The sequence below is a fragment of the Larus michahellis genome, chromosome 3 (assembly GCF_964199755.1).
Source record: "Larus michahellis chromosome 3, bLarMic1.1, whole genome shotgun sequence".
NCBI lineage: Eukaryota > Metazoa > Chordata > Aves > Charadriiformes > Laridae > Larus > Larus michahellis.
In genome coordinates this window covers 53,980,553-53,993,815 of record NC_133898.1, presented here as the reverse complement: position 1 = coordinate 53,993,815, position 13,263 = coordinate 53,980,553, and the positions used below count along the sequence as shown (strand labels likewise).

At 42.3% G+C, this 13,263-nt stretch overlaps 1 protein-coding gene across 27 annotated transcripts in view; it reads left to right on the top strand.

Moving 5' to 3' along the window:
- The first annotated feature begins 895 nt into the window (after positions 1-895).
- AFDN (afadin, adherens junction formation factor) overlaps positions 896-13,263 on the top strand; it is a 129,485-nt gene continuing 117,117 nt past the window's right edge. For 20 of the 27 annotated variants that reach the window (XM_074580226.1, XM_074580237.1, XM_074580228.1 and 17 more), the window contains exon 1: positions 896-1,413. In XM_074580226.1, coding sequence (XP_074436327.1) covers positions 1,300-1,413 — 114 coding nt within the window. In that variant the 5' untranslated portion in view covers positions 896-1,299. The remainder of the gene's footprint in view (positions 1,414-13,263) is intronic. The other 7 variants (XM_074580244.1, XM_074580238.1, XM_074580236.1 and 4 more) reach the window with 1 other exon arrangement.

The following is a 13,263-nucleotide window of genomic DNA, read 5'->3' as shown; positions in this document are numbered from 1 at the left end:
AACAAAGCCAAACCCCCAGACCCGCAATGGATTCCAAATTCTATACAATGAGCCATGCCTCTTACAGCCAACTGACACGTTTTGTGAGCAACCACAAATTATACATCTAAAAACCATTAAAACATATCTGATGCTTAAGCTTCATCTCAAGCCGTGGAAATTCCCGTCAATACAGCCTTTTTAGACAATTCCTTTCACGCCGCGCTCCGAAAGCACTCCGCAAACATTATTGAAGCCGGCAGCGCCCGGGGGAGCGGCGGCGGGTCGTTCTCCTCGCTTTGCCGGGAGAAGCCGAGGCGCAGCCGAGCTGGGCGAGGGGCTGGGGGCCGCGGGGCGACACCGCTCCGCTTCGCCGCGGCCTTGACCTGGGGACATCCCCCCGCAACACCTCCCCCGAGCCCTGACCTCTGCCCGCGGGCAGGGAGGGTTTCGACAGGGCGGGCTGAGAAGCGGCGACATTCCCGCCCGCCCGGGCGCGGAGAGGCCACGACGGGGCCGCGCCACCCTCCACCCGCAGGGTCTTTGTTCCGGCGGCGGCGGCAGCAGCGGCCGCCCAGGCCCTTTGTTGCCGCCAGCGCCCGACCGCCGGCCCCGCGCGGCGGCCAGAGCTCCCGCTGCCGGCCAGGGGCCTCCTGCCGGTAACACCCCCCCCTCCGCTCCTCCCCAACCGCCCCGGTTCCCCAGGCGGAGGCTGCCGCCGCACCTGGCCGCGCCCCGGCCGCCTCCCCGCGCCGGGGGGAGGAGGAGGGGGCGCCCTCCTGAGGCGCGCGCGGCCGCCGGCAGGAGGTGACGGCCGGCGGGAGCGCGCGCAGGCGCGCCCACGGAGAAGGGCGGGCAGGCGGCCGAGCGGGGGCGCGCACGGGACGGTGTGTGAGGGAGCGAGCGAGGGGAGGGAGGGCGATAGCGGGGCGGAGAAAGGCGGCAGCGGCGGCTTCGCTCGGCTCAGGGCAGGCGAGCGGGGACAGACGCCGCCGAGCCGGGAGACACAGCGGCCGCCACCGCCGACGACGACTTGGGGCATCCTCCCTCCTCCTCCCTGCCCTTCCCCCGTTCTCTTTCTTTCCTTCCCCGTTGTCCTCCGGGGCCGATCGCGATCGGCGGCGCGATCCCGGGGCGTTTCCGCGGCGCCGGTGCCGGCAGCGGCCGAGGGGAGAGCCGGCCCCTCCCCTCCCCAGCCGGGACTGAGGGACCCCCCACTCCGTCCCCGCCTCCGCCCCTCGCCGGGGCTCGGCGGAGAGGGCCCGGCCCCGGCCCCGGCCCCGGCTCCGGCTCGGCTCCCCGGCGGCGGGCTCGGCGAGGATGTCGGGCGGCGGCGGCGGCAGCCGGGAGGAGGAGCGGCGCAAACTCGCCGACATCATCAACCACTGGAACGCGAACCGGCTGGACCTGTTCGAGATCAGCGACCCCACGGAGGTGAGCGACCCCGCCGCGGCACCCCCCTGCTCTCTCCCTCCCGGCCGGCCCGCCGCGGCCCGGCCCGGCCCGCCACCCCCTCCGGGAGGTGAGACACCGCGCCCGGGCCAGGCCGCGCCCGCCTCCGCCCCGCCGCCAGCTCGGCCCCCCGTTCCCCCGTTCCCCCCCTCTCCCGGCCGGGGGGCTCGGGCACAGGCCTCCCCCCGCGCTCCGCTAACGCGGGGCCCGCTCTGGCCGGGGAGGAGGCTCCGCTCTTCGGCGGGGAGGGCCGGGCAGCGAGCGGCGGGCCCCTTGCCGTGCCCGGAGCGGCTCGGGTGAGGGCAGGTTGCAGCGGCCGGGGAGAGAAAGGGAGCGCAGGGCCGGAGCGCGCCCTCCCTCCCCTCCCGCGGGCACATGCCGGCCCGAGCCTGCGGGACCGGCGGCTGGGAGGCAGGGAACCCTCTGGGCGCTGGAGGTGGCGAAAGGGGGCGGGCGAGGGCGGTCATGCAGGAGCTACCCCCCCCCCGACCCCGAACCGGGCCACCTCTGTGGGCTTGATTTTATTGTCTGTCTGTGACTTAAACAGAGCCGAAAGGCGGCTGGTGGAAGACAACTGAGAAGCCTGCTGGTGGGCTTTTGTTTTATTTATTTTAAAATTTTTTTTTTGTTGCTGCTCCTTGTTCGTTTCGTTTAAATATTCATCTTTGTGCGGAAGGCAGCCTCGTACAAAGCAACCTGCTCCGCTCGGGCGGCTTCTCCGGGCGGCTGGTGGCGGTGCCCGGGGTGGCTTTTCCCGGGGCGTGACGGAGGGAGCGCTTTGTGGCCGGCCGTGTCCCCAAGGCTGCCAGCCTTCGGTGTAGAGCAAACACCAGGCGCAGGTTCGCAGTCCCGAGTTCACACGTTGTACCGGAAAAACACAGCGGGTAATTTCTTCCTAGTGAAATGGGTGTTTCTCGATGGCTGAGAGAAGCTGGGTTTTACTCTCTCTTTTTTTATTTTTTTTAAATAATAATAATTAAAAAAAAAAAAGTAATAGTCCAACCACACCCTACCGCTGCCCCTTGTCATGTTCCCTTTGGCTGGTTAGTCTGGTTTGAAAGCGGCGGGGGGGGTGAGGGCTGGGGAGGCAGGTTACAGCCCTGTTTGTGTGTGACAGCCAGAGCTCCCTGCTCAGAGGGTGGAGGCCGGATCGTGTGCGTGTTCCCGGGAAAAGGAGGAAATTCACACTTGCTCTCGGCCTGGCCGCGGTCCTGGTTGTTTATTAACAGAAGCCTCTGAGAAATCACGTTGGCTTGGTCTTGCAGCTTGCTACCGTTTCTGCACCCAGGTGCTGGCTGCTAGCATAAGCCACGAAAAAGTCTTGAAAGCAATTCTAAGATTATTCAGTGTGTGGTAGCTGGAAAAGAGCTATCACAGTTCCGCTGTTGCAAACTGTTTCTTGAAGGCCAAGATGAGGTGTTTCTGTGATTATTTCCCACATCCTGCAATCTTTATCATAATTAGAGCTCCTTGCTTGGATTGCTTAGGTTTTAACCGTGTGACTGTTGGCTGACAGTGGCTTGTTCAAAAAACTGGGCTGATGCTAGTGTGAGGGAGCCTTCATGATTGTGTTTGAGAACATAGCACAGTCTTTCTGGAATTGCAGGTTGACTGCTAACTGTCTGTGCCTCATTTTTTGTCTGATTAATGCATTTGTCAATTCCCAATATGTTTTAACTCCAACCTGTTTTCTTTGTGTTGATGACAGATTGTGCTTCTGTAGTTTTCTTAATAAGTAGTTTAACAAATCTTATCCCTTTTTAGGTCAGCCTTACATGTTTATCATAATTAACTAGACTTTGCACAAAAGCTACCAGTTCCATTATAGTTATTATGGAAAGAAATAACAATTTTACTTGCATTAGCTCCACACTTCTGCAGTTTAAGCTTCTGAACCTATATAGGAGCATACTTACTGCTGTCAACGATGACATTTATTTCAGTTCAAGTAGCAATAGTAAAAATTAAGTGCATGCATATCTCTTTAAACACCTCAGCTTTTTAGACTACTAGTTTTAAAAAGGTTTGATAAGACTGCAGGTAAGTCTGCAACAAAGTGGCAGTAGGTAATGATTTTATAGCTAAGGTATATTTTCCTTACACATAATTACAAATGTTCACATTTTTCTCACCATTACCCTGAGCTGACCTAAATTTGGCAGTATTTTCAACGCAGATGATGGTGCAATTCACATGTGTACTATTTATCAGCTTAAATGAAAGCCCTTTTACTAGACTGCTTGAGAGCTGACAATTCTCTGTTGTTTTCCCAGCTTTTCCTGGCTCAGCTTGACCACGAGGCGTGTCTTGCTTATTGTAGGGGCTGCAGCGAGTGTGGCATCTGTGAAGATGCCGTAACCTGGATATGACTTTTGGTTGGGTGTGCCGGAGCTGGGTCAGACTGGATCATTTAAACTGTTCAGACATGGTCGGGAGTCTGGGTTAACTTTGCAGCTCACAGCTGCCCATACTGCAAATTGTCCCCCAGGAGCTTCTGGTTGTATAAATCATGGTTAGAATATCAAGACTTGATGCTTTATAGTAATTCTTCAGGCATTTCTTCAGGGTAAATAATCTGGTTTAAGTGACTTAAGTTTCCTATATGGAGAGAGTAGGATTTTCCAGAGGAGCTAATCACTTCCTTAATAGTAGGGTTTCAGGGAGATTTATATATTCAGAAAAGAAAAGGAAGAGTGAAATCTAGTGTAAATTGACTACAGTTCTGACAGTATAGCTTAGGCAGTGACAGTGAAAGGTATTTGCATGTGACCTGCTGACGTACCTTGGTGTTTGAAAGGTCTAATTTTTTACTGAGACACAATTGCTCTAAGTCCATTGGGTCCTCATCACTTTAATGGAGAGTGTAAAATATGACTTGTTTTTGAATGTTTAGAGTAGGATTTTCAAAGTAGTTTAAATGTGAGGTTTTTTTCAGAAGAGTGCTTCATGAAACGAATCCGTTTGAATTCCTGTTAATATTTCATAGTGTAGACTATGAAGTGTAGACTAGAGAAGCAAGGGATTAGAGATCCACTTGTCTACTTGCCTCTTTTGAGAGTTAGACACAAATTATTTCTTAAAAGTATATTGCCTGTAAGATATTGAAAAGCAAGAGCCTTGGGTAGGGCATATTGTAGAGTTCCATTTCTGACTTTTTCCTAACTTTTTGTGTGATATGAGCAGTTAATGAAGTAATTCAGTGCTGCTTTTTCCCAGCAAAACAGGGATGAAGGGATCTTTCTGTTCCATCCTCAAAGCTGGATGTTCCTCTGTCTGTACCCCGTGTGAAGAAGATTGAAGATTTCTTGGGAGTGAGGGTTTCATATCTTCACTTATGCTTTCACTGAAGTCACTTGTGGATTCGTGCTTGAGTTAATACCTAACAAAGTTGAAGTTGTTTACCTATTTTAACACTTGTTGCTATTCTGAGAAATCTGTTAATAGTCTGCATTATTTTCATGTTGAAGATTTTTTTTTTTTAATTCAGAAAGTAGAGAGAAGCTCTGTGGCTTGAGGAGCTTATAAATGAACAAACCCAAAACTCTGATTTTAAAGTTTTAGTTAAACTCTAGTGATGTCAAGAGCAATGCTAGATACAAACCTTTCCTAAAAAACCCTGTAATGCTGGTACTAATTTAAGCTTTGCTGTTATCTACTTCCAGTGATGCGGCAGCTACTCACTTTTGCAAATCTAAAGAAGATACAGAAGGTTTTGTGGAAATGTAGGGTGAATCATAATTTTGTTTGCGGATAAATCAATAATGAAATTAAAAATTAAACAGTATGTTAACCCTTTTCTTTAAATCTGTTTCCCATTTCCATTCAACTTTCTCCCTGCCTTTATATTACCAAGTTTTTGGATTATTTTAATTATTTGGCTTACTTTTTCTTCCCCCCCAACCTTGTCCAAGGATAGAAATGCAGTAAAAAGACTTCAGACATTTTGTAGTAGGAGATAAACTGATGTTTTGATCTTGATTTAAGTCTTGGTGTATAGTACCCAAGTCTTGGGTATTATAGTACCCAAGTTCTCAAAAAGGAACAAATTTGAATTAATGATTTGGGAACAAGTGCATAGAGTTGTTCAGAAGCTTGTAGATAAGAAATGATTTGCATTTATACACTTTTACCACCCTCCCTCCCCCAATGAAAGTGCCCACTGGAATTAAGTGATTGATTATATAAAATAAGTGCATATGAATGTTTTAGGGCAGAGCAATGAATGCAAAGGCACTGTAGACTAGTGTGTTTATCACTGTCAGATAGAGTAAATATAAATCCTCCTGAAAGCATTTAAGATTTATTGGTTTAAGATGTTATATGTGAACTAGGTGTTATAATTGTTGTTGATTGTGGTGACAAAAAAGGTTTCATTTTCAATGTACACTTTGATAACTGTATATGAGAGGAAGAGAAGCATTGTGGTTTTTCTGATCATGGTTTGTGAGTTAGAAATGTGAATTGCCTTTAGTTTTTTTGAGAAAGACACCTTTTAGAACAGGTGGGGTTTTTTGGTAGCTGCCCAAGGGCTTGGGGATTGTTGTCAGAAACATTGATCTGATGCAGAAAGCTGTTCTAAACTGATCTAATATATCTATGTGTTAACAAATGTAACAAGGTCTAATAAAAAAATTCGGACAAATAGCATTCTTCGTGTTAAGAATAATTACTAGTAGAGTATTTAACTTTTAACTGGCCCTAGTTTAAAAAAATAAATAAAATGAGGAATTTGGAAGGTCTTTATGGCTATTTGATGATTCCGCCCTCCCCTGAAAATCACTTGTGTAGGTTTTGCAGCAAGGCATTAGGAATAACTCTTCAGAATGAGAGTGCGTTTTTTTTTTGTTGTTGTTGCGTATTCTTATATTGACTTCCCCCCTGTTCTGGTGTTATATGTTTGGCATAGTCAGTATGTTTTAAGTTCATTTTACTGTTTTTAATGCAAATAAACAATCTATTTACAGAAAACGTTACACAGTATGACAGGATCTTTTAAAGTTGATGCAATTTTTATCTTTGGGTTCAGCTCTGATTCTGGTTCATTAAGGGTCATAGGGAAAACTGATACATGACATAAATTTGTTGCCTTTTCAAAGTAGGTATGCAAGCTCATTATTTAAATCTAGTTAAAGCAATAAGAATTAGACATCTTTTAGGTTGTAGAGCCCCTGTAGAACCCTATCGGCATGGTTGCTCACTGGTAGGCTTTTAAAAATCTGTCTCTGAGACTTTAAAAGGACTCACGTTTTAAGATTGAGATTACCAGTAACTATATCTATTGCATTATGGGGGAAGATAGTAGTGGAAATTAAAGTCTGGAGGTAGGGATACGTTGTGCTTTCTCCACACATTGGATTTTCCAGCTTTCAGTAGTTTTAACTAGTGCAGCTCTGCAAACCATGTAAATATCAAGAAGCTGATGAATATATCTGAAAATGCTGTCTTTTTAAGTATACCAAACCTACGATATGGAAAATAAATTCTCTTTGCAACAAATGTTATAAGCCAATATTTAGACAGTCTGGAAAGATGACTTGTAATCTTTATGGACTAGTGCCTGCACTTTTTAGTGAGCAGAATATTTTCCAATAGTTACTACCACTAAACAGGCACAGTTCAAGAGGACATAAAAACACTGAGTCTTAGTTCTAGTTCTGCATTGAAATGGCTGGAGAAAAGAAGTCATAGACACAGGTCTGCTCATTTGCATCAAAAGGAGTATTTGGAGACCAGTTTTCCTTTAACTGAGTAAAAGTGAATAGTCTGTCTTTACAAATGAAATATAATTGCTACTATCTAGAGAGTGATAAGAAGTTTGAATTAAGATTTTGACCGCAATCTACGGACAACGTAATGGCGTGATAATATTTTTAGGAAGAAGCTTTATGCTGTGCTTTTAATAGTCCTTATGTAAGTTATTTCTTTAGTTGGTGGCTAATTAGGTTCATACAATTCAGTCATACTGGCTTTAAGAATTCCCTCCTGATGTGTGAATCTGTTCCCTGCCTAACATGCCATTGACAAGCATTATTTTTCAGTTGAAAAAAATCCCCTAGTCCTCTGGACATGTTAGGGATTTGCTTTGTTTTCCCAAGTGTTTTTTCTGCAAAACTATTTCTCTTTCAAAAAGGTTAAAACAAAGTGAGTGGAACGCACTTCATGATTTTTTTGAGGAAAACCTTGCCTTATAATCAATAAAATTTTGCTTTTGTCCGTAAGAAATATTCATCTAAATGGAGTAAGAAAAACTAAAACTTAGCTGGAAGGAATTGAAATGAACTGGTGTTTGTGATAAGGATGTTGATCATAAGAAACCACTCTGAATTGATCTTTGTGTCAGTATGTCGTGGCTTGGCTTTTGTTTGAAAAGTTGCTTTGTTACAAATGGAGGGAAATAGATTGTGTCTATGCAAAATCCAGAGTGTTGCATAAAGAATAACTTCTGGTTTTGACCAGTGGTTCTGATGAAGGTGGAATTGAAATTCACAGTGTTATATAATAAACTGACTATTTTGATAAACTTAAGTAAATTCAAATTTAGCAGATATTCCAGGTAAGTGTGGAGTATTTGCTCTGTCTTTCAAAATGAACCTCATGTTAATGGAAGCCTCTTCTGAAGTATATTTGAGTTAAGCAGTGCTTAGGTAATTCTTGATTTTTTTGCGATTTTTGGCTAGTAAAAATATTTATGTTTAAAATGTTTTGAGTAATGCTTATTCCAGTGAATAGAGATATACAGGTTTTTGCTTTTAGCTTCTGAAAAGGCTGGAGCCTGTTAATTTCTGCTGTTAAGGTTGTTAGGTTGATTTTGGAGATCTTTTCTCCTCACAACATTAATTTTTACCTTAAAAAATCAGCTGCTAGCAGTTAAATGCAATAACGTTTTAGGAGGATTTATTTTTTTTAAACTGGATATAAAACTCTAACATGTGAATTATTTCAGTAACCGTTAAGCAATGTATTTACATTAATTGTGTGTTAAGTAGTTGAGATGAAGAGGGCAACATGTTGTGTTAGGTCTATCTCACAGCAGAGTTAAGAATCGTCATATTAACAACTAGTGTGGGGTTTCTGCTGTCTAGTCTTGTACATCAAGGTCAGAAATGATAAATAATGTTGAACGCACAAACCTCAACTTTTTGAGGTTTGTGTAAAAATAGAGTACAATAATTTCTCTTTCTTGATGGAATCAAAATCATTAAAAGTGAAAATGCTCAAGGACTGCTACTTTTCCTAATTTGTTAGTTTTTGTTTGCTCTCTTTTCTCTCCTCTTGTTCATTTCCTTATCTCCTTTAGTGCTTCTCTCTTCTTTTCAAGGAAGGAAATGTAACCTTTACTAATTTTCATTGAGATGCTCCTTTCTTTTTTATTATTTGCTAAGCAATCAAGAATGTGGAAATTGAAGATAAAATTTACAGTAACATCACTAACTTGTAGCATTTTCATTCAATTTAGTGGCCTCTGTAAAGCAAATGTTCATATCTTTTCTTTCCCAAGGTGTTGCTTAGTGTTTTCTGTAGTCAAGGTATGTATCAGAGCCAGCTTTTTCTTTGTCTTGGTTTATCTTTATGACTAAGGGGCTTAGAAATATTTTGTAGCTAACTTCTTTTTTATTATTTTTTTATTTCAGTGAATGTTGTCAGGTTAAACCAAACTACATATTAGATAGTACTTCTGGATGTGCACATGACTTAGCTCATAATTCTAGTTAAACACTCTGCAGTGTTTAAACCCCTCCCACCCTTAGTCTTTAATTGTGGGTAGAAATTACTTGTCCAGAAGATTGATAATCCAAGACAAAAACTGGAGGCAACAGAGATGACTTTCTATTGATGATAAGTCGTTCAGGTCTAGTAGTAACATTTAAGCTATCTTCCTGGACCGTATTGGGCCTCGTGAGCGTCTGCTTAATGAACAAATGTATATGGTTGTAACATAACTTTTTGCAGTGGGAGGATAAGTTTTCTATGTGATTGGTTGTCCTTAATCATCAAAGTGCAGTTCTGTCTTTCATTGCAGTCTAGTTGGTTCTCTAGTAAGACTAAAAATCTGCTTTGACATAAGTCTGATGTTCGTTGCTTCCTTTTTTTCAGTACTCACCTATTTTGCTGATACCTTCTTATTCTAGGTGACTTATACTTTTGCCCTGTTGAGTCTGTGTAACTTGGTAAAACCATTTTGCGAAATACTTCAGGATTCTGATCATCACTTCTGTTACAGGCTTTAGCCTCAACGTTATCAACTGGTTACTATTGTCATGTGTTATATTTCATTACACTTTCTAGAGCTGCTGTCTTTCCTTGTGTGCTCACCTCTAAGTTAGATCCTTTGCTCATCTCTTCACATCATCTTCTAGCCCAGATATTCTTACCAGGGAACCATTTCTGTGATACCACCTCCATTCTTGTAACTTTATGAAGAAGCCATCTGTCTGATACTGCTTTCTTTATTTCTCTCCATATCGAGCGGGACAGGGCTCTTCATTGCCCTGGTCTGTCTTGGACAATTTTGGTGTTGATTACTAGTTACTTCTGGAAATGTCTTTAGAGTTTGAATCCTGAAAAAACTGTAAAAAAGTCCTGGGGCTAGGGCTATCATCTAAAAGATCAGTATATGGTCTTAGTTGTAAGGGCAAATGGCAAATAGGAAATGTAAATAATACTCTGATACACATATTTCTAATCTGTCTTTGAATTTCATCATCTAAGCAGAAGAGACTGTTAATAGAGTTTGTGATTGCACTGATGAAATTGTGTGTGCTCTTCCGTAAGTTTGTCCATGTCACCTGTTCCAGTCAAGAGCAGAAATTACACATTGTCAACTTTGCAAGTTTTAAGCTTTTTTTTTCAAATGGTGCTTGGTATATCTTAAGAATAATTATCAACGAATTTCTAATTTTACTCATGTGTTTCAAGAGTATAAGACACACTAGACTTTAAAAAATAGTTAAGAGTTACTATAGTAATTCTTTTCGAGGACACTAGAAAACCTGCTGGTTTGTGATGTAATTGGAAATTGAGTATCTGTTTGACTATATGATTCCTAATGCCAGGTTAACTCTTGGGTAAATATTCTAGAATAGGTTTTGTGTAACACAGCACTAGTTGCTATCGAGTGGTGGCAGACCAGAACAAAAGTGATGTATGTTAATGGCTCCAGCATGGGAGTTTTTGTTTTATTTGTTCGTTGTTTTTGTTTCTACTTTGATAATGTTGTACTCTGTTGTAACTAGAGTTAAGGAATATGAAAGCTCTCGCAATAACTTACTACCTAGTACTAGATTACATTTTATTGGTGAAGTGTTTTAAGACTTGAACTTGATGAATTATGTCCCAGGGCATGGCTGAATTTCTGGTCTACTCTGTAGTGAAAGCACCTTTATAGTAGGGGGGAAAAAGTGAAAGAATGAGTTGTCTGGCAACGATATTTATTTGACCAACAAAGTATGTCGCCCATAGCAGTATCTATGAACTAAAACTTTGGTGCCTAGATTTTTCAAGCACCTCATGAGCTGCTTAGTAGAGCTTTCTCTTTGTTAGATGAGTTGTCTTGTCAGTCCACGCTTGAGTATTTTCTTACAGGCAGATACACAATTTAATCACGGTGTCATGCTTTTACACATATATTGTATTGCTCACAAAACCCAGTGGAAGATCAGAATTGCCCTTCTTAACGAAGATTAGTGGCTGCTGCATAGTCTACGGTTGGGCAAAAGAGTTCAAAGGACAAAGAAACCCTCCCCCAGTGACTACAACAAGAAAAGGTCTCCTTCCCTCTGCCCTCCCAGAAGGTGCTCTACTTTGAGCAATACATCAGCTTGAAATTTAAAAAGGGCCCTTTAACCCTTTTGTTGTTGTTCTCAGTTTTGGTAAAAACAATTATTCCATGTTCTTAATTTAAAAATATCAGGACAATGCTGTCTGTGATGCAGTGTCCTTCTGGACAGAAAGATGTTTTTATGGAAACAAATGAAATTCGTACCAGGTTGTGTTTTAGAAAGCTTTGCGTTGATAAAATGGTCTTCTAAAATATCATTTCTTTTATGTTGAGAAATCTGGAGAAACCTGGCTTGTATTCACCTTTCATATATAGTTCGATAATATTTACTGCTTTCGGATCATATCCAAGCATTGCATACTTCTTGTAGAATGCTGGGTATTTTATTAGGAAACATGTAAGTTTTTTCCATTTAAAGTGATAGCTTTACTGAACATGAATACTACTTATTTTCAATGTAGACACAGTGGAAGTTTTAGAAGAGTTCTTTAGCACATACTATATTTATTCTGGCTATTGAAAGACTGGGATAGATTGTTTTCATATCTGGAAAAGGAAAATAATTTTAAAATTGTGATGGAAAGACAATGTTTACTAATGAAAACATTGCTCAATCCTGCTAATTGGTTTTGGTGGATTGCCTGTTATGTCTAGTGTTTGCTGCATCGCGAGGAAACTCAAAAGTGGAATTACTTCAGATTACTGCGTTTTGCGATCTAATTCTTTAACTTTGCTGAAGCCTTTGGAAAAAAAAAAAAAAAAGGCCAAACAACTGTTTCCTTCTTCAAAAATTGGTGAAATGCTCTAACAAAACCCTTCTTTGTGTAAGAGATGTATTAGAGTACTTTTCAATAAAGTCTCCAGAAATACTGAAATTGTATCTAGTATTACAAGAGTGTTTTAGTTGTTGCCATAGCGCAACAAGGACTATTGCAATAAATTCATCTGTTACGCCTCTAACAAACTGTTTTCAGGCAGATAAGGATTGATATGTAGACTATAAAAAAAAAAAAGAGAATAATGAAGTAATTTTATGCACTGACTATTGGCATATTCATTGAAGCCATCTGCAAACATCTAAAGACCTAACCATCCCAAAGTGATGAAATTATTACAGTCCCAGGAAGTGCTCAAGACATGAGCTGGGTTTGGAGTGTGTCTCAGGTGTTCTAGCCATTTAATAGGGGAAAAAAAAAGTGGAAGAAGAGAGGTACTGTCTCTATCCTAGAGCCTTTGTCAGGATTTAGAGTAAAAAAAAAATATCTGGTTTTCTGTTACCTTTTGATTTCTGTTTGTATGTAACTTTGTCTAAAGTTGGCCTGTAAGGTGGGATCTGTGATGACCTTGCAGTGTTTGAATTTTACAGTATTCAAAATCCTAGTAGAATTTTCTGAAGTAGTAGTCAAGAAAATCGCTTAACAATCTGATACTGACTCCATATGTTGAGTATTAGTAGTTCTGAAGGAGTTACTAGTACTTGTTGGAAATAAATTGTTTGCAGTCTACTACAAGCTCCAGAATACTTTTATTTCACGCTTTGCTTTCTCACCTGCATTAAGATTAAGAATGAACTCATAAAATCAGTGCATCAAATTAATGAGAGATTTGCCAAATTTGATAACTTTGCCCTCTCAGAGTAATGTTCATTCATCTTGAGTGCTATGTGTCAAGTGGCAGCACAAAACTTGAATAGCATTGTACCAATGTGAGACAGTCATGTACTGAAGCAAAGTATTTTACAGCACTCTGATGGTGGTAGTCTGAAGTTTGTAAAAACCTGCTGAAATTCAGCACTTACCTTAAGCCTCTGTCTTATCTTCAGTGTTCCACATTTGTCTCCAGGTCTTTGAGCATCCTTGTGAGCATGGATGCTCATAAATATCCATGTATATCATTATAACTGCAGTGATCTAGCTCTCTCGGTTAACCTGCCTATGTGGAATCCCCTTCTCTTCCACACTTCCCACACACACTCTGCCCCAAAAATCTCAAATCCACAAGCCTAAACTGGACACCTTGGTCTTCTACTTAGGGCAAAAAAAATGCCAATTACA